The following is a 23,007-nucleotide window of genomic DNA, read 5'->3' on the forward strand; positions in this document are numbered from 1 at the left end:
TTGTTCTTGAAATAGATCTATAGTTAAAGAAGCTTAGATGATAATGATATTGCTCGTATTTGAAGTAGAATAAATGTTTTGATGATGTGAATATGTAAAATATAAAGATATAGACTGACTTAGTTATAGTTTTACATTGCTACAAAAGTTGGTAATGATATGTTAATTTACAGAAGGCAGTGGTGACTGAAATTATCAGCTGGTGAAGTGTTTTAGAAATTAATGTAGTTTGTTTACATTAACGTAGTTTTTTTTAATAAGATTGTCAAGTTATATATTAGAACGTTATGATTATTGGCTATGTGTGGTATTTATACTGTATTCAAATTTTATCCTCTAATTTGTAAGTTTTAAAAAAAATTGTTTTACGGATGAAGTATCAATCACCCCGCGACCTAATTAAGTATTCTGAACCGTTCGTTGACCAGCAGTGTTCTAACTTTCTAAAGTGTTTTAGCCCTCACTCTATTAATTTATTTAATGTGGTTTTATATTCATGAGATATGCTGATGTTGATTATAATGTGAGTATAGGAAAATTTTACTTCGATTACTTACTGAATTATTGATTTGGTATTAAAGGAAATGTGTATAATGATAAGTTATTTCATAAGACTTGTTTAGTTACTTAGTGAAACTTATTACTTCACGCGACAAAACATCTTTAAGCGAAACAAATACCTGATATATAGGAACATGCTCGTTTTCAAGCTAATTGAGCGGTAACCTTAAGATGAATTGTATTGTACAGAGCCTCGCTTAATCCGTTAATTATTTTTAATTACATTTCTTTCGTTTTAGAAGAAAATACTAATATTTTATTTTGTGTTTTTGGTTCATAGATCACTGTCTGAAATTTTAAAAAGAGTCGACTTGGAAAAAATCTATCTTTGTTGGATAGTAAAAAAGTGATTATAGTTTTTATCTACAGTATAAAAATAGTATACTTGCCCCCAAAAAAATATAACACATTGCCTAATGTGCTTCATAAGAGTATTTAGACGGACTGGAACCTGACATTTTTGTGGGTAACTGTTATAATTAGATTAAACTAAATAGTTAGCCTGATTATAATTTACAATACAAACTGAACCATTAGTTCAACACCAATTATTAAATAAGGGTGCAATGAAGACTCAAGTTTGAAACTAGTTACACTAGCATCTACAACTAGTTATTGATTCTATTAATTTATTACCTAGCTAGCAGATTAAGTAACAAATCATATTATAACAATCGGATATCAATCTATCTGTTGTCCAGTAGGTTCTGTTTTTTATTGTATTGTGTTTAAATTTTTTTAATGCTGTTACAGATTACTAGTAAAGAGATATTTATGAATGTGACAAAGGTAATTCTGAACAATTACTTGAACAATTTCAATTTTTTCATACTTTAATATACCATAGTAGATATGCTTAGGATCAGGAAAATACAAGATCAAAATGTCAGAAAGGAGGTGAGCAAGGTCAAAGTTCATGGAGCATTGTCAGTACCCTAGCCAATTAGCAATCAGTTTTATGATTTATGGTGGTCTGTTCAGATGCTAATCCATCTGCCTTTTAGGATAAAGGTTAGAGTTTTGTGGAGAGAGGAATAAACCATAATCTAACCTTGATAGTCAATCACAGAGTCAGCTGATGAAGATGATTGACTGTGTTCTTCGTAAGTTATGTGTCATAAATATGACTAATAGTACGGAACATATTGTGACTGTATTTCCATTTAAACATAATTCAGTCAATTGTCCTTTGAAATGATGTTATGCTATACCTTGGTAATTTATCTCTGACCTCTCTCCTCAAAGTTCTAAGCTTAACCCTAACTTCTTTCCACAGAACAGATTAGCATCTGAACAGGTCTCAATAACTCACAAAACTGATAGCTAAATGGATAGTGTGGCAAGGACTTTGACCTTGCATGGGTCCATGGGTTTTTGTTGATAATAAACCATAGATTTATTATCAGCATAGTTGTATAAAATTTTAAAAATAACTATATTTTAAAAATACAAGATGTATATCATACATTTATAATTGATGCATTAGATATTTATATATTCATAATTTTAATGATTTATTAGCTTTGCAATTCAGTTGTGTACTCAGTGTGTTATTTGGTTGTCTTTATTCTCAAATATTTTGTTTCGTCCATTCAGTAGTAAAGATGTTGTACAAAATAGTTATCTTATAAAATAGCGATGAGCATATTTGCTATCTTAAAGTATTAAGATCGTTACTACTTCACACATTAATAGCAGGTGTACCAGTTTCACCTGGATGGACCTACTCATAGATTTGATAAGTACTTAATTGTTTTTAAATATCAACTCACTTTTTTGCCAGTTTTTTATTAAAAAAATATAATTTTAGTACTTTTTTATTTTTGGTTTTTTTCCCAACTGCAATCACAAATGTATATAAAGGTCTTACAAGTTCAGGAGTAGCCCCTAATTGGTTGCATTAATTTAAAAAGTTCTTAAAATAAAATTTCCTATTAAAAACAAATAAATTATTGCAATTTGGCTGCCATATTGAAAAGATTGAAGTGAATTGAGAAATGTCAGTTTTGCTGAACTAGGAGAAAGAAATGAAATTTCCGTTTTGGAGGTTTTTTTTTGTATTTCTTACCAAAAGCTCCTAATATTGGCATACTTAAAATGAACACTTTGTTGTATAATTTATTATGATGAAATAAGATTAAGATGTAAAAGAGATTATCTCTGAAGTAAAGACCGACCATTTCATTGTAAAAAAAGTTATTCTAAAAACTTTATAAATATGTTTTATTTCTCTTAAATTACATACCTTATACTACTTCTCTATATAATCACCACATGAATTAAGACATTTATCGTAACAATATACCACTTTCAATGTATATTCTTCTGTCACCTGTCCATTTAGCCACTGATTAATAGCATTTTTAAGTTCATTGTCACCCACGAATTTCTTAACACTCAAAATTTCTTTCAATTTCCCAAACAAATTGTAATCAGCAGGAGCTAAGTCCAGACTATATGGTGAGTGATCATAAATTTCCCATTCAAATGTTCTCAGTAAATCATGTGTCGGACCCACAACATGTGGATATGCATTATCGTGCAGCAGGATGATGCCATCGAGCAGCCACCCACATCGCCGATTTTGAATGGTGCACCGTAACTTATGTAGAGTTTCACAGTAGGTTTCTGGATTTCTAGTCATTCTACATAGCATGAAATCAATGATTAGTATGCCAAACCAATCCCAAAAGACTGTGGCCATCAGTTTGCATCCAAATGGTTGTGGCTTGACTATTGTTGGTCTGGTTGGTAATTGAAGATGACACCATTCACTTGACTACTGTTTTCTCTCTGGCGTGTAATACAAAATCCATGTTTCATCGCCAGTGACAATTGAATTAAGGAACTCACCTTTTTCGGTGTAGTGCATAAAAAATTCCAAAGCAGATCCCGTTTGGATTTTTTGTGACATTCTGTTAAGGCATGCGGCACCCAATGTGCATGAACCTTTCTGAAGCCTAAATGTTCGTGAACTATGCTATCAATAACAGCTCTTGAAACATTTGGAAAAAGAAGGGCCAGGTCGGAAATCGTTGAGCGACGATCTTTTCTGATTTCATCATCGACGTGTTTCAACAAGTCCTCAGTGATTATCGAGGGCATCCTGAACATCCTTCATCATGCACATTAATTCTGTTATTTCTAAACCTTTCACACCATTTTCGGATGTTTCTTTCATTCATTATATTATCACCGTACACAGCAACCAACTGCTTATGAATTTCAACCAGCTTAATGTTTTGTTGGTTTAAAATACCTATGACTCCATGTATTTCACAGTCGGTGGCAACATCAATTTTCCTATTCATTTTATAACGTAATAAGTCACATGTAATCAAAGATACTAAAACGCGACAACTTACAGACAACAATGCAGTACGTACATTACTAGCGTGGCCATGAATGACACAGGTTCGGCAACCATAAGGAGAAAAATTTCCCAGCTGTCTTTACTTTAGAAATATCCTCGTAATGCATATAAAAAAATTAGATATTTTTTTACAGTACCGGTATATCTACAGGGCTAGAACAAGTACCATGGTTTCGACTGACTACCCTAAATGATTTAGGTATTATGCATTTAGCAAAAATTATGTTTTTTGAGAAACTGTTCGTCATGAGTGAGTACTTCTGTAGTGGACAAAGTCAATCTCCACTATTTACTCGATTTCTTTTATACTCCATTTCAAATTCACTAACACTAGAAGAAATAAATACTTTAGTTATTTGTTTGTGAAATGATATACAGAGAAAAATAAAAATATAATAAATAAATAAAAATATATTTGATTTTGTAATTGGTTAACCATTGAGCTTTTAAATTTATATTTTTTAGACATTAAATAAGTGTATGGAACGTATTTTAAAACCGTTCCAAGGAGGTGAGAATATGGGGCAAAAAATGGAAGAATCATCGACTGTTGGTGTTGGAGCCGGAACAGTCGCTCCTCCCCCTACTGCCAGCGAAGTTAGGAGACGTCCTTGGGGTACAAGACGAAGGACAAGATCAACTGGCAGTTTACGTAAGATATAAATTATGTATAACTATAAAATAAAGTGATGAACATATCTTAAAACGAATTAAAATCCAAAAAAAGTATATTCTTCTGTAACTTTTTTTGTAATTAGTTAGTAAGATTAGTTTTGAATTTAATACCAATACGTTCCTCATTTTACATCAACTTTAGTATTGTGAATGCAAATTTAAAAAAAAGTATATATAATTAATTAACTACAGTGCTTTCAAAAAGTAACTATACACCTATATAAACAAAATTATTATACATTGAGAAATTGTATTCCATGTACTATGAGTAAAGTTTCTGCAAAGGTTGTTAATCCTGTATTTTTTGCAGTTTGCTTCCATAAGCCATTTAGGCTGGTAACCTTGAGATAAGAAGCTCTGTCTGGTACTTTGTAGTTCATTATGTGTTTGTCACCTTTAAATGATTGAGGTATGTCTTCTGTGTGTCTTTGAATGGTGTTAACTTTAGAACAGTGAATATTAAATATTAAATATAGTTAATATATATATATAGTTATATATTTAATACAGTTTCCATGAACATGGTGAATAAATACAGACAATGAAAGACCAGTTTTCCATTAAATTTCCAGGTATACTAATTTCCTAATTGATATAGTTTAAGAACGCTAATCAACGAATTTAGTAAGACAGGATTAGTTAAGTACTATGTCTGAAATGGTAGACCATCAGTACCAAATGAAGAAAAACTGCAAGACATATTAGCTGCTCTGTGACATAATCCAAAAAGTTTACTCAAAATTTGGTCTGACATAAAAACATTGATATTGCAGCTATACAAAAGCAGTTTGCAAGAAGCTCAGTCTCATTCCATATGAAGTGAAAGCAGTTCAAAAATTATTGGCCACATTCTGTGGAAGGAAAATTAATTACTGTGAATGGTTTCAACAGTTTCTAGCATGCAATTCTGACGATATTTTGGACTATGTTTTTTTTTTTTTACAAATGAGGCATGGTTGCAGTTATCGGATATATACACGCACAGAACTCATGTTTATGGTCTGCCAACTACCCAAATGCCATATATTAAATTCCTCTTCATGAACAGAAGATTGACATGGATTAAATTTCTAGGAAAAGAATAGTTTGCTCAATATTATTCACAGAGACAATAAATTCAGCTCATTGTCGTGAAATCATTCACCAATTTGTGAGAGAGCTAACAGAGGACATAATTAGTATTGCTTGGATTCAATAAAATGACGCAACTGTGCGTACAGACAAGTTGTTTTTTAAATTAATCCAAGAGGTTTTTGGAGATGAATCATTTTTAAGAACTTGTGGCTACTTTGTTTTCCAGACTTAATCCAACAGGATTTTCACTTTTGTCATTATACAAAAAGTAATCTTTATTGAAAAGATACCCAAGCCTCCAGGAATTTCACTGTTATTCATGATTTCATCAAAAACATTCCACATGAACAATCTGTGAGAGTATTCGAGAACAAGAAGAAACCAATGCAGATATGTCTGGATAATTATGGGGACATTTACAATAACTGCTGTAAGGAACATCAATGTTACATATTGTACTAGTGCATGATAGTTGTGTAGTTACTTTTTGAGCACCTTATATAATAATACCATTATCCATAAACAAACATTATTTTATTCAATAATGGATAGTTCAAAATGAGTAACAGTATACATTGCATCAGACTTATTTATTTTAGACTACTTAATATAATTTCTACTGTATAAAGTTGAAAAATATGTAGATATAACATTGTTATGTTAGCTAACATTAAAAAATATTAGTTATTTTAGAGGTAAAGTTTTTTGAGAATGAAAACCATATGTTGTAAGGTTACTGATGTTATTTAACATTAATTTCCATCCTAACAAAGCCTGTGGTTTTTTCCTTACAGTAAGGACATTCATTTTCATCGAAGTAGGTTAGGCTTTTTTTGCATAATGTGGTAATAAAGCAATAGAAAGGCAGACAACATTTTTAGCTATGTTAAGCCATGTTTATATAACATGAAACTAATAAAAAGAATGAAATTTCATAAAATATGTTCATTTTATTGATATAAATGTGTAAAAAAAGAAGTAATAAAGATATACTGAATGTAAGTTTTTCAAAATATAGAATATTTCCTCCTATGTCCTGTGTAGTATTAATTGAAATTTATGTTTTCAAAAAAAAATAATAGGTAGCCATAATAATTATGCTATAGAATGTAAAAATAGCACAGCATTATAACATTTTCTAGTATTAAGGCAATTAAAATCTAGTGAAAGAGCATCACTATAAAATCAGTCCATCCAAATAAAAAAAAAAAAGTTTAGGTCGAAAAAACTATTATGTGATTAATTTAAGTTTTACAAAGAACTGCTTTTGTTCTTCCTATTAAGATGTTAATAAATTGCACTCTATTTAAAGAATCACTTAAGGTATTCATTAGAATAAAATCATGATAAAAGATAAAAACAGATTTGAATATCCAAAACAGATAACTAAGGATATAAGGGATATGTCAGGATCAAGGTAGAATAGAAGAAATGTTAAATTGAAATACAATTGTAATAATTAGAAATAATCTATGGCAACTGCTCTTCAGCCATATACAAAACCAGATCCAACCATTGGCCTCTAATTTTAAAGTTGTGGTGTTGCATTGTAAATGTTTGATCCTCTCTTTACATTAATAGTCCCTATTGCAGTAATTGTATTCAGTTACTTTCATTACTGTTGTCAGAAACATCATTTCCATATCCGTATGAAATTTTTGTTGATGAAGAATTGGATTTCAATTTTATTTCATATTATTTTGTTGAAAGAAGTTATCTTTTCTTATCTTGTTTCTCAGTTTTCTTGAAAACGTTTCAAATATCTTACTAAAATTTTAGCAACTTAGATTGTTTTTGAAACGTAAAAAATGTCAGAACCCAAGAATAGACCTGGTGAAAAATGTATAGATATGAAAATGGGAATATTAGAACTGTAGGTACAAACACTGTAAGATAATTATTATTCTTATTGTACCTAATATTTGCTGTTGTAAAATGCTAAAAAACTAGTTTAAAAGATAATTTAAACTCTAAAACTAGATGGTCTTTTAAATTATTAAACAATTTTCTGTGGAGTACCAAAGAATTTAAATTTCAGTAAAAGAAAAAGTGATAAACATTTTTTGCCTGAATTTGTAAAATAAAAAAAACGACACTTAAAAGTGAAACATTGTTTAAGCCAATCTCAGTTGAAAGAGTATAAACTTAACTTGAAAACAACCCAAACCACTAAAACATCTTGCAAACTCTCCTTATCATGTTCCAGACTTAATACCCTTTTATAAGTTTGGATAAAATAAAAGTTTATCTTAAGAAAGACAGTGGATAACATTATTAATATGACCGATAAAAAACCCACCTTCATAAACAAAATTTTAAAGTAGGGGTTATCATTTAATGCTCTAAGACAGAAAGCCTTCATAAAACAAAATTCTACAAGGTTATTAGATAAATAATAAATTACTTATTCATATATGTATATATGTATTATGTATATAACATCAGGAATATAATATAAAGTATTGGTTCCCTGTTGTTATTCAGCAATGAAGTTTCCCCATCATTGTTAATTAAGAACCCATCATTTCTTACTGCATAATTCCTTCTTATAATGCACAAGTTTAAAACTTCAATTTCTAGTAATTTGCATGGGTCATCCAGAAAGTTGTACCCATTTTATGCCAAAAAAATGTTTTTTGAACAATAATTTTTTAACATAAGCTAACCTTAAGCTATTTTTATACATAGTTACCATGTATATTAAGCTGTTACTGTACCATCCAACATATTTTTGTATTCTCATATCATATTCCTCTTGTCGCCAGTTCATTGAAGTAAGTAGTCACTGTTTTCTTCAAGTCTTCTTTGCTCTCAGAATGATTTCCTTCCAAAATGTCTTTCAGTTTGGTAAACAAAAGTTAGTTATTGGAGGTTTGGTCAGGGTTGTAGGCTGGATGATTGACATTTTCCATATATATATTTTAAATTTCATAAAATATGTTCATTTTATTGATATAAATGTGTAAAAAAAGAAGTAATAAAGATATACTGAATGTAAGTTTTTCAAAATATAGAATATTTCCTCCTATGTCATTATTGTTAGTATTTATCTTCATTAAATATTATTTTGTGTGTAGTATTAATTGAAATTTATGTTTTCAAAAAAAAATAATAGGTAGCCATAATAATTATGCTATAGAATGTAAAAATAGCACAGCATTATAACATTTTCTAGTATTAAGGCAATTAAAATCTAGTGAAAGAGCATCACTATAAAATCAGTCCATCCAAATAAAAAAAAAAAAGTTTAGGTCGAAAAAACTATTATGTGATTAATTTAAGTTTTACAAAGAACTGCTTTTGTTCTTCCTATTAAGATGTTAATAAATTGCACTCTATTTAAAGAATCACTTAAGGTATTCATTAGAATAAAATCATGATAAAAGATAAAAACAGATTTGAATATCCAAAACAGATAACTAAGGATATAAGGGATATGTCAGGATCAAGGTAGAATAGAAGAAATGTTAAATTGAAATACAATTGTAATAATTAGAAATAATCTATGGCAACTGCTCTTCAGCCATATACAAAACCAGATCCAACCATTGGCCTCTAATTTTAAAGTTGTGGTGTTGCATTGTAAATGTTTGATCCTCTCTTTACATTAATAGTCCCTATTGCAGTAATTGTATTCAGTTACTTTCATTACTGTTGTCAGAAACATCATTTCCATATCCGTATGAAATTTTTGTTGATGAAGAATTGGATTTCAATTTTATTTCATATTATTTTGTTGAAAGAAGTTATCTTTTCTTATCTTGTTTCTCAGTTTTCTTGAAAACGTTTCAAATATCTTACTAAAATTTTAGCAACTTAGATTGTTTTTGAAACGTAAAAAATGTCAGAACCCAAGAATAGACCTGGTGAAAAATGTATAGATATGAAAATGGGAATATTAGAACTGTAGGTACAAACACTGTAAGATAATTATTATTCTTATTGTACCTAATATTTGCTGTTGTAAAATGCTAAAAAACTAGTTTAAAAGATAATTTAAACTCTAAAACTAGATGGTCTTTTAAATTATTAAACAATTTTCTGTGGAGTACCAAAGAATTTAAATTTCAGTAAAAGAAAAAGTGATAAACATTTTTTGCCTGAATTTGTAAAATAAAAAAAACGACACTTAAAAGTGAAACATTGTTTAAGCCAATCTCAGTTGAAAGAGTATAAACTTAACTTGAAAACAACCCAAACCACTAAAACATCTTGCAAACTCTCCTTATCATGTTCCAGACTTAATACCCTTTTATAAGTTTGGATAAAATAAAAGTTTATCTTAAGAAAGACAGTGGATAACATTATTAATATGACCGATAAAAAACCCACCTTCATAAACAAAATTTTAAAGTAGGGGTTATCATTTAATGCTCTAAGACAGAAAGCCTTCATAAAACAAAATTCTACAAGGTTATTAGATAAATAATAAATTACTTATTCATATATGTATATATGTATTATGTATATAACATCAGGAATATAATATAAAGTATTGGTTCCCTGTTGTTATTCAGCAATGAAGTTTCCCCATCATTGTTAATTAAGAACCCATCATCTTTCTTACTGCATAATTCCTTCTTATAATGCACAAGTTTAAAACTTCAATTTCTAGTAATTTGCATGGGTCATCCAGAAAGTTGTACCCATTTTATGCCAAAAAAATGTTTTTTGAACAATAATTTTTTAACATAAGCTAACCTTAAGCTATTTTTATACATAGTTACCATGTATATTAAGCTGTTACTGTACCATCCAACATATTTTTGTATTCTCATATCATATTCCTCTTGTCGCCAGTTCATTGAAGTAAGTAGTCACTGTTTTCTTCAAGTCTTCTTTGCTCTCAGAATGATTTCCTTCCAAAATGTCTTTCAGTTTGGTAAACAAAAGTTAGTTATTGGAGGTTTGGTCAGGGTTGTAGGCTGGATGATTGACATTTTCCATATATATATTTTAATAGCTGTTCTGTTTTCTCAGTGTCATTTAACTGAGTAATGTCATGGAGGAGCAAAACACCATTAGAAAATACACTTCTGTACGATTTTGAATTGCCTTCTCCATTTTTTTTTTTTAATGTTTTGCAGTACATATCAGCATTTACTGAGGCTCCATAACACGAGTGAACCTATTTGGTCATAGAAGATGGCAGCTATAATTTTTCACTGTAGACTTGCTGCGACTACATAAATTTTTCTGGTTTTGGTGATGAATGAGGGTGATGCTATTCTGTAGATTGATGTCTACTCACCGGTGTAGCTTATGAAACCCAGCTTTTGTCCTGTATATATGTATAAGGAGTTCATTCCTTTCATTTTCATAGCGATTCTTTATAATAAAGTGCAGCACCAATATGGTTTTTGTGTTCATTACTAAGCATATGAGGAACCCCTCATGCAAATTTTTCTGTGATCAAGATGAATAGTGACAATTCCACAGGTAATGGTGCAAAATACAAATGAAAAATTTTCATTAATTTCATAAAGTACGACCCAATGATTTTGTTTGATAAATTTTTCATTAAGATGCAGTAAATCAATCATAATGACAGATGGGTGACCATTTCATCATGGATATTCTCTCTCCATAATAAAGAACTGTTAAAATTTCAACACCATTGCTATAGCTGATGATTTATCTATTATCACTTCTCTATTAACTTTCTTGATTTCACAGTGAATATCATCTGGTTGCATATTTCTTGCATTAAGAAATCAAATCCCAGATCTCACTTCACATGCAGCTACATTCTCCATTTTCTTATTAATTTTAAAATTTTCAAAATCCATAACAAGTGTAATAAGAACTTGTGCAGATTAAGTAAAACATAACTGAGCGAACTGAAAAGGAATAGGTGTATGTAAGAATGTCACATGTGAGATAAGGATGTGAAAACGATTATTACTTTTCTTATAATTTAATGACCATTTCCAAATTTTAGGTACAACCTAAGTATTTTTTTATCAAAAAATGTTTTTAAAACTGAAGTCATCAGATAAAATCATATTTCAGTATCATTGTAATTGTTATAAATTAAAATAAATAAGTAAACAGGTTATGTACAATGAGAAGCATTTATTATTTTATTTAATTTGACATATATTTGTAAAACTATTAGATAATTTAATTACGTGAAGTCCATAATTAAGATCATATTGGTTGTATGATTCACTCTAACATAGCTTCATGATTAAAAAAATTTAGAAAGTTTTTTTTCTTTAAATAGTAGTTTTGTTAAAAGCAAATCAGTGGTTGAAGCCTTTACTTGGTTAAAATCCATCATAAAAAAAAAAAATGAAAACAAAATATATTTTTAGTTTCAAAAATTTATTTTAAAAATGACAGCTGTTTTGGTACACAGCACCTTCCTCAGATGTTCTTCTGTACATAACATCTTAGGAAAGCAACCAAAACAGCTGTGATTTTTTAATTACATTTTTTGAAAATTCTAAAAATACATTTTCTTTTTATTAAAAGCAAATTAAAATTGATGTAGAACATTTTATCACTCCTCTTCAGATTGGAACTTGTTGACGTCACAAACTTTGAAAAAATGAGTCACTGTTTGAAGGGTTTATTTGTTTTTTTTTGTGAGATTATTTATAATTGATGTCTGGATGCCTTCATTCAAAAGAAAACATCACAGTACACAGCACAGAAAATTTGAAACCAAACAGAAAGATTTTAAAATAAAGTAAAAATCGAATCGGCATCATATTTTTAACAAGTCAGCTGTGTTTAGATAATATTGCAGTAGTTTTTTGATTTCATTAATTAGTGCTGTTTTCTTTTCACAGTGTAATACTGAATAATCAGTACATCCTGGCTTACATTTTTTAAACTAATTTTTTTTTAAACTCCAGATATGCAAAAGTCAGAAACCAACTGACTCAAACTGTAACCAAAAACTCAAGACTGGTGTTACTGATTCATATTGCAAAATTTATTTTATTTTCATTTCTGTATTAATTTTTTTTTTCAGTTCTGTTGAAATAAATAATAACTCATTGTTGATTTTCAGGCACACCTCCAACTCTTCCCAAGAGAGCCTATAAAAAAGAATGAAAAATAAACACAAATATCTTAGCCGAAGTATGTACCCTCCACATTTAAGAGATTAATCCTTGCCGAAGTTAGTTAAATATTGTTTTTTCTCCTCCATAATTTTCTTTCTTTCATGTAGTATCTTCCTACATTCTCTCAGTATACTATTCAACACCTGTAGAAAACTTGAATTCCTCAGGTAGGCCATGTTCAGAAAATACTATTATTACCCTTTTTGAGAATTATTAGAGTCCTTTTTTAAATATCTATATCCATCTTATTAATGGTGCCATTTTCAAGCAGTTGATTGATTGTTTGTTTTTTATTTAGATTTTACAAATTATTTGTTATTTACCATATTTTTTAATACATTTGAGCCTCAATTTTAATGTTGATTTTTAATTACAGCATTTGCATGGTACCAAAAAGCCAGTGATGATTCCAGTAGTAGTGTTGGTGAATGGGTTCATATTAAAGACAAAAGAGGAATCTCTAGTTTACATCAGGTTATTATTTTTATTGTTGTTTTATTTATTTATTAATGTGACAAGCTCTACAGACTATAAAAAAAAGTAAATGCTAATGATTAAATATGAATGAACGATTGATAATCTAGAAGAGTTGAAATAATGATGTTGATCATTAATGTCTCATTGCAGCTGATTATGAATGATTTACTAGAACAGTTGAAAATGATTTTACACTGAGTTATAAACTGAGAAAATTAAATTAAGAAAAAAAAACAATATAAATCTGTAGAGAATAATTATGTGCATATATAGTCCTAATTGAAAACCATTTTCGTTGTAAATGTTTTTTCTTCATTTAATAAAACCTACAGAATATCTCAAATTATTAAAAAATGTCTGGATCTTATTAGACCTGCCATTGACCTTTGCTAGATGCTACTAATTACACATTAACATCTTTTTTTTCAAAGTATTACAGTTATTTATAGAACAATTTTTTTTTAAAGATTTTGACTTGTTCATTTCAAGATTTTAAATTTTCAAATTTGATAGTTGAAAAAATGATAAATTATTATAGATAAAGGATTAAATTTTTTTTGAAATAAATAATTATTTTATCCCAATTCCTTGTAAATTGTAAAATGTGGTTTTGGTTATAATCAGGACAGATTATCAGAAAATATTACTTGCCTTTGTAATCCAGTGTTTAATAAAATATTTAACATAACTGATTTTTTTTTCTTAAAGGTTGATTTTATTTCCAGAAGTATGAAATATCTGAATCTTATATTACATCAAAAAGTTGTGTGTAACAAATTGATTTCATATTTCTCAAAATCAGACTGACTGTTTCTATTTGAAGTGTCTTAAATCATCAAGCTTGTCATCATCATTAAATGTTTATTATGTCTGTGTATATATATTCCCCATTAAAATAAAACATTAACTCTTTCAGCTTCTTAAGAAAGCCAGAATGAGTTTTGAAGATAACAAAATATGATGTCAGATCTTTTATTTGTTAAATTATTTTCAGCCATGTAGCCAACCATTTACTCAGTTAAAAAAATAACTTATTTATGAATTTAATACTTATGTTAAAACAAATACAAAGCCTAGTCAAAAAGTATCCAACTAATAAGCTAACAAAAAAAAAAAAATTGCTAATGCTATTCCTCTTCGAAGTTGTCTCCTTGTAACTCTTTTCACTTAATTCAGAAGTCTTTCCATTGATGGGAACATTTTCATAGTTCTCTTTTTGAATAGTTACCATTTGTGCTGTTGCATTAATCGTTATGTTCTCCCTCCTATCAAAATCAAATCCTTTTAATGCTACCTTCATCTAGGGAACAACTAGAAATCACAAGGAAATATGTCTAGTGAGTAAGGAACTTGGCAAACATGAGGAATTCCATGCTAACAAGAAACCCTGGATTAGATATGACAAATAGGGAACTGCATTATCATGATGAAACTGCAAATTGTATCATTCTCATCAATTTAATCTCTTGCATGTAATTGCATCATGAAGGCGACACAGAACCTCCACATAGTACTGGTGATTAACAGTTTGACTGTCTGATGTGTATTCTTTACACATAATGCAATAACTGAAATAACAGTTAACATCACTTTCACTGTGTTCTTCATTAATTTTGCTTTTTTTTTCTTGGGAATTTTAGTGACTTTCACTGTGATGTCAGCTTTAATTCTGAATCTTACCCGTATACCCAAAATTTATCAGTGGTATCATAATCTTGAGGAAGTTGTGATTATGCACTTCAGCATAACAAGATGTCCTGCAGAACATCTTCTAGTCATATCATGTATCTTGTAGTTTCATTCCACTATTACTAACATTCCAAAACACATTGACCCATGATGCCCTCTCATCTTTTCTTGGAGATGCCTGTCATCTTGTTATGGAATCAATACACCTGAATGTTGAAACAATATGCATTTTTACCGGTAGAAAAAATGAATGCTGGTGACATTTATTTTTATCTTTAGGCCATTTATGGTGATGCAACTGTTGATTGAAGTACTGTGAGTAGATGGCCAGTAAAATTTTGTGTTAGAAGCTGGTTAACTGAATATTGAGGATGAACCTTACAGTGGTCAAAAAGTTTATGTGATTGATAACAAAACACATCACTACACAGATACAGCTTCTAAAACTTTATTGTGACAAGGGAGATAACTTCCTTTTCAATATTGCAGTGGGAAACAAAACTTGGGTACATCATTATAATACAAAGGAAAATTGCAGAGCATGTATACAGAATACATGAATACACACAAAATGCATACAGAATACAGACTATATGGTTTACTACAATCAAATTCAATATGCAACCATCTGCAAAAAATATTCTCTTGACAGTATCCTAGGAATCCAAACATGTGCATGTAACTTACTACCTAGAACCGTCAACTAAATTCTTTGTGATATATAACGATTTGAAAACACATTAGAAGATGTGTGTGTTATATTCAACAATTCACAGAGCTGGTAATTGTGGCATGATAATGCTCAACTCATACGTTGCATGCACTTGCCAAGGCTCTTATGAATTTGAAATTTGAACCTATTCCACACTACACTCGCCAGATTTGGCACTCTGCGATTTTCACTTGTCTCTGCAATAAAGAATAATATTTAGGGTATTCATTTCTCAATGGGTAATGAACTGAAGAACACAGTGGTGTTGTGGGTCAAGTATTTACTGCTGGCATTCTACATTGTCAGAATCTAAAAACTGGTCCTTCGTTGGTAGAAATGTGTAGCTGTAAATGGTGACTGTGTGAAAAAGTAAATTAAGTTTTGCTCAAAGATGTTACTTTTATGCCATATTTGTTTCATTTAACTACTCCTTTTCATTTACAAGTAATGAACGAATGTTCTGTACATTACAGTCATTCCTGATACATATGTATATGAGTTTTGTTTTTATGTCCTATTTTAAGTACATAATGATTTCTTGTTAAACACACACCAAATACCAAAATTGCCTTAAATTTGTTGCACATGTATCTTACTATAGAGGCAAAAAAAATTGTGTATATATATATATATTTTTTTTTAATGTGTTTGAATGAGGAACATATAAATATTGTAAGTACACAGTAAATTTATTTTTATATAGAAAATTAGACAGATGTTTATTTTATTTTCTTATAGAGTGATTCAGATGATGTTAGCAGTATGCAGAATCCTGGAAGATTTTTTAGTCTTCAGTCACGACAGATGCATTCCCATCTAATGGGAAATATGGAGTCTGATTCTGTTAATGAAAATTTCTCACCTATTAGACCCAACACCAGAAGGTTAGTATCAATGAATTATTTGTTAATAGATTATTTATTTTAATGTATTTGATTTTGTCTTTTATGTAACTTTTTAAAATTATAGTTCTGCTATAATCTGTACTTGTTTGGCTGTTTTTGCTCTAATTCTTGTTGCTTATTATTCTGCTATTTTGCTTTGTATTTTTTTTTTTTTTTTTGCTGCAATGAGTACATGTGCAAGCGGGTTTATATTGAATGGGGATTTCATGCATGGTAATTAAATGTTTGTATATTAAAATAACCAAATAGTCCAAAAATTACTTAGCAAAAGTTATTGTAATATTTCAATTATCATCTTTAGTTAAGTATTATTTTTAAAAGTTTGAAGTCACTTATCCGATTTGAGACTGCTTACCTTGATAACCAGAATCTGTAGAAAAGCTATGGCAAAACCTTTGATTTATTTTATCTCTAAAAAATCTTGGCTCTTTCTTGCACATGAATACTTTGTCCTTTTGAATTATCATCCTTGTTAACCTTTTCAGATCAGGAAGCCAGTAAAGTGGCTCTGTGCGGTGACAGTTTTAAAACGCTGTTACAAAAACATTTTATATGGGATCTAAGTCGGTTATATTTTTTTATATTCACAAAGAAATCAGTTTTATTATACAATTTGAACTATAGTTATACGAATTAAAATGTTTTATTTGGACAAGAAAGAATATGACCATGTTTTTCTCAGAAATGTGCTTGTGTGTGTGTGTGTGACTGGTGTATTATAATTGCTATGAGGGTTACGGATTTATTTATTATTTACAAAACTAGCTTATTATATCAGCAACATAACGATGTATTGAAACACATAATAAGTTATGTTATACGGCACACACAAAAAAAAAAGGAATTTGTGGTCATAAATGTGTCACTTTTATTTGAGGCCTAATAAATCTTTTCTGACAAAAGATATCGGCATCAATGAAACACATACCGATTCGTAATGAATAACAGTATACAGTAAAAATAGTTTTTTGTCAATCCGAATAGCCTTTTAAGTGGAGGGGATTTTTATAAAACGTAGTTTTTACTGAATCTCTTTCTTTATACTAACATATGTTACTTTATTGTGTGAGTGAGTACGAGTGAACTGCAGTAAGTAACTTACTATCGCAAACCGGCGTTCCGTTGGTAATATATTATTTCATTATTTTTTTCAAAATTACATCGGTTTTTTTTTATTCAGTGCGATTTTTTTCACATATTGGGCGTTTTTTTTAAATTTGTGATTTTTTTTTATTTGCCGTAATTTTTTTTTTATCGAGACAATGAATGACGAACAGATTAGGTTTGCTCTTGACGAAGAACTTTCAGATTATGACGAAAATGACAGTGACGACCTTGAGGGCTTGGATGACATCAAAAATACTGAAATTAGGAGTAACGATTTTTCGGAACCGCATCTCCTGAATTTTAGTAGCGACGATGATGATCCAGGTCATTCGATTAGTGATACTGACACGGAACAGAAAATAAATGTAGCCGGTTCAGTTCTACATCCACATGCTGAAGGAAACGGTAATATATTTCATGAAATCCATTATCGTTCTCCAGTGCAGTTGGATGTTGAAATGCAACCAGCTGTTGAATTTCCTCTCCAAGATGAGGAACTTGACACGGCGGAGTTACAAGAAAATCCAACTGACCGGGCCCAAAATGACGAAACAGTTACAGATGACGAAGGTTACGAGTTGGAAGGTCGTCTGCCGGTTCTTGGAAATCCCTGGTTAGTTTGTACTGATAGGTGTAAATATGACACACTAAACAGTTTGCCTTTTACGGCTCCGGAACCAGGTGCATTTGTAAAGAATCCCGACCTTTTGGCTAAATCCGCTCCTCATAAGAGAGGTCGGCCTAAGAAGCGTCGTAGGAATTTACACAATGTGCCTGAATATATTCCTGATCCCCGTAGTCATGGGCAGACGCCGTTTGCCGTATCTATGTTGTTTTTTGGGGCTATCCTTGAAAAAGTAACATCACAAACTAATTTGTATTTTCAAAGCCGTAGACCTGATAGGCCATTACCTAAGGACAGAATTCAAGGTGACGTTAGTCTTGCCCAGATGAAACGTTTCTTTGCAATCATCCTGGAAATGGGTCATACTGTAAGACACACTTTACAAGAATACTGGTCGACTGACGAGGTTTCCCATTTCGCTTGGTTTGGGAATACATTACCGAGAACTGTCTTTCTTCATATTTTGAAGTATTTACACTTCACTAACCAGGATCCACCGATAGAATCAGAAATGCAAACTGGTAACTATGACCGTCTCTGGAGAGTACGCGAAATATTTTAAATTGCTCGTCAGAAATCTCGTGAACTCTGTAATCCACGACAACAAATTGTAGTTGATGAGGTTTTATGCGCCTACAAGGGTAGAGTCTTGTTTCGGCAGTATATACCTAGTAAACGAAAGCGCTTTGGGATAAAGGTTTACAGACTTTTCGATAATTCTGGGTACACATTCGATATGAGAGAGGAACAAAATGTAAACGAAAAAATTACTGAACGTACAGTTATCGATCTAATTGCAGGTTATGAAAATTGTGGATATCATTTGTATATGGAAAATTTTTTTTCATCCCTGCAATTATATCGACGACTGAAAGATGTGGGAATTCTAGCTTGTGGAACAGCTCGATCCAATCGTGCTGGAATGCCAGCTGAATTCACACGAAACAGACGTAAACAATTAGGTTTGACCAGACACCGGTTAGCCTGTCGTACGACACTGGATGGAATATCTTGTATTCTATTCAATGACAAGCGAATGGTAACACTTCTGTCTTCTATTCATGGGCCTGCTGAAGAGGGTAAATACAGTGTAACAATTCACGGTACAGAAAATGTCGTGAGACCTGTAATGATTGTAGATTACAATAATTATATGGGGGCTGTTGATCAATCTTATCTTCTATCTTCAAGCTATTACTTACATAGGCGCATGACAAAATGGACGAAAAAACTTTTTTTCCACATTTTTGACATGCTCTTTTTCCACATTTTTGATATGCTTCTTGTCAATGCTTATACGGCTTACAATAAATAATAAATAATACGGCAATAAGATGGAGAAGAACCAATCCTTCTGATGGTTTCGAAATGAGGTTTTGAAAGGGCTTGTTTCATCATCTCCTACGAGATTTTCTGCACGAGGATCTTATGTAAGAAATCGTGAATTTTTACGTCTTGAAAGTTGTGAAGCAAGACATTTTCCTAAACGTGAGGGAACAAACAGTTTTAGACAATGCGTTGTGTGCTCGGCAAACGGCATTCGCGTAAGATCAGTCTGGAGGTGTGTGGCTTGTGAGGTACCACTCTGTTTAGATGGATGCTTTCTCGTGTATCACACACGCCAAAATATCACCAACTAGGGGTAAGAGCTTTTTATTTATAAATTTATTACTTCATTTTATTTGTTTAGGTTATTTATTATTTTTCATCTATTTCATTCTTTTGTTTTTTTGGGGAATCTCCCATATTGCGATTTATATGTTGGTGTAAAAACTAGTGCGCGCTCGTAATTTCTTATTTTATATATTATATATATATATAATATATATTACGATTTTATATACATAGTAACATAAAAAATAACTGTTGTTTGTACCGAATAGCTTGTAATTACTGGGGTAATTATTATGCGTTTCATGAACTCTATTGCCCCCCCCCCCCCGTGGCGTGTAACAGCAATACTCTGTTGTAAAAAAAGTTTTTTTACGTAATAAATGCTCTAAGGAAGTCTTATAATTTTTAAAATAAATTTTACATTATATGTAACGCTAAGAAAAAATAAATAACTATAAAAATTTCTCGAAACTGATATGCTAATTAATCTGTAATTTATGACACGGGTTTTTCATCATATTTTGCCCAACTTTCAACCGATTTGCTTGAAAGTATTTTTTTTTTAATCAGCAAACTATGTTTCATAAACACAAATCAAAAAAAAAAAAATTTCGCTAATAAAAAACGCGGTAGAAATGCGCAAAAAAAATTCTGCAATTAAATTATCGTAATTTTTGTACGGTTTCAATTTTTTTGTTGTTACAGGCATAAAAAATATCCAATCGTAAGGTTTTTTTTTTGTCAGAATCTGTTAAATCTCGTTAATATACTGTAATTTTTTGAAAATTTTTTCACAAGAGGGTAGCATAAGACTATGAAGAGAGGCAATCAGATACCAACTATTTTTGCGGAGCGCTAAGAAGCGCGGAGCATTGTGATGGGAAAAGGTTAAATGTTATCTTTGCTGTATGAAGTAAAATTTATTATTCATTTTTTGGCATGTTTAAGTGGTGTATGACAAATTATAACCATTAATATATGCAGAGTTTATCTTATAATATATGCAGAGTTTTGATTTATTTTATCTCTAAAAAATCTTGGCTCTTTCTTGCACATGGATACTTTGTCCTTTTGAATTATCATCCTTGTTAAATGTTGTCTTTGCTGTATGAAGTAAAATTTATTATTCATTTTTTGGCATGTTTAAGTGGTGTATGACAAATTATAACCATTAATATATGCAGAGTTTATCTTATAATATATGCAGAGTTTTGATTTATTTTATCTCTAAAAAATCTTGGCTCTTTCTTGCACATGAATACTTTGTCCTTTTGAATTATCATCCTTGTTAAATGTTGTCTTTGCTGTATGAAGTAAAATTTATTATTCATTTTTTGGCATGTTTAAGTGGTGTATGACAAATTATAACCATTAATATATGCAGAGTTTAATTTTTATTTAATTTGTAGCATCATAGTAAATATAGAAGTTTTGTACTGTTTGTGTTTTTATTTATTTTCTTGGGTGTATGATACTGTACTATTGCTCCTTTTTATTTGGATATCTTTTTTATTTACTGTATAATTTTTGTTTATTTAATGTAAATGTTTGATTTAATATTAGTCATGACTAATTTTGTTTGATAACTCAAAGATATATATATATAAAAATTCATTGATCTGAACAAAAATTATCTTGTTTATAACCTGTCAAGTTATTGCATAAAGAGGATTAAACAGTTTTTTATGATTGATCTAAATCCATCTTGCAACTTTTTTCTTTGAATCTTACTGCATCTTTCAAGAACAAGTTCTCATGATTAGGTGCCAATATATTAATCACTTAAGGTAGGTTTTGGCGATGAAGGTAGAATATTAAATACACAAGTTTATACAGAATATTCTTTTCACAAAATCTGCTAAAGACTCATGATTGTATTAAAAGACAGCAGCTGATTTGAGGACGCTGTGCTTTGATAACAAATAAACTAATTATAAATTAATTGTATAGTCTGTTTTTGACTTCAATTCCAATAATATTATTATAGACTCTTAAGAATTAAAAAGTATTACCGTGGATTGTGCCTTTTTCCAATAAGAACCTCAGTTCCAGATGGACTTTCTGTATGGTCCCCAGATAAGGAAACAGACTCTCTACATAGGTATATAGGCATAGCCATAAAAGAACAAAGAAAAAGTTATGATGAAAGTTATTTTGATTTGCAGGATATTGTGCATTAAAAATGCATTCTTACAGGCAGACGCTGAACAAGAAAGTGTGTGATCACTATCATTATATGACAGAATTGTTCGATATTCTTCATTATTTGTATGATTCAGTTAGAATAAAGAAACCCTGAAAAATGGGATTCAAAAAGTTTAATTTTTTGGATGACAGTGCACCAACACAGCAAGTCATGCTTGTCAAAGAGCATGACACTATTTAACAACTATGGAGCATCCATCATGCTCTCCCAATTGAGACCAAATAATTTTTTATCATTTCGTCACTTGAAAAATGTTTTAAAAGAATTAGGATACAAGAATGCTGATATGTAATGACCAATGTAATGAAACGACTGAGTATGATATTTCAAAATTGGTTCCAGCAATGTTTCCAACGGCTTTATAAACATTAGAATTGATGCCAAAGGAAATTACTTTGTGGCGATTGTACTTTATAAGCTTTTCACTTAAGCAGGTTTTGAAAAATAAGTTAATTTTAGGAATCTTGTGAACCTACTTTGTATGTGTGGCATTATATATGACTAAATTGTATCATTTTTAAACATGAAATGGCTGTGCATACTCATTAATGCTTTTTATGTTGGATTTATTCACTTAAACAGGTTTTTAGTTATTGATTTATATTTAGTGGCTTTTTTATGGATGTGATGTATATGTGAAGTCAAAACATGCAAGTAATATTCAAAGTCTGCTTCAGATGATTTGACTTTTTCCAAATTTTTTTCTTTTTTTTATGTGTTGTTTGCTATTATATTAGTCAAAGGAATAGATGGCACTTATTATTCTTTAGTACTATTAGATGGTGTTAATAATACAGTAATAGATGGTATTGTTCCAAGGTATCACATTTGTCATATGAGTAGTAGTTCAAATTATACCACAGTAAATTTCAAAATTAACCATGTATTGTTGCAAAGATTGAGCATCAAGTCA

At 30.2% G+C, this 23,007-nt stretch overlaps 1 protein-coding gene across 4 annotated transcripts in view; it reads left to right on the top strand.

Moving 5' to 3' along the window:
- LOC142331456 (G patch domain-containing protein 2-like) overlaps nucleotides 1-23,007 on the top strand; it is a 62,472-nt gene continuing 39,465 nt past the window's right edge. For 3 of the 4 annotated variants that reach the window (XM_075377376.1, XM_075377377.1, XM_075377378.1), the window contains exons 1-4: nucleotides 1-523; nucleotides 4,400-4,586; nucleotides 13,136-13,233; nucleotides 16,376-16,521. In XM_075377376.1, coding sequence (XP_075233491.1) covers nucleotides 497-523; nucleotides 4,400-4,586; nucleotides 13,136-13,233; nucleotides 16,376-16,521 — 458 coding nt within the window. In that variant the 5' untranslated portion in view covers nucleotides 1-496. The remainder of the gene's footprint in view (nucleotides 524-4,399; nucleotides 4,587-13,135; nucleotides 13,234-16,375; nucleotides 16,522-23,007) is intronic. The other variant, XM_075377379.1, reaches the window with a different exon arrangement.

The sequence above is a fragment of the Lycorma delicatula genome, chromosome 10, assembly GCF_047948215.1.
Source record: "Lycorma delicatula isolate Av1 chromosome 10, ASM4794821v1, whole genome shotgun sequence".
Lineage (NCBI taxonomy): Eukaryota > Metazoa > Arthropoda > Insecta > Hemiptera > Fulgoridae > Lycorma > Lycorma delicatula.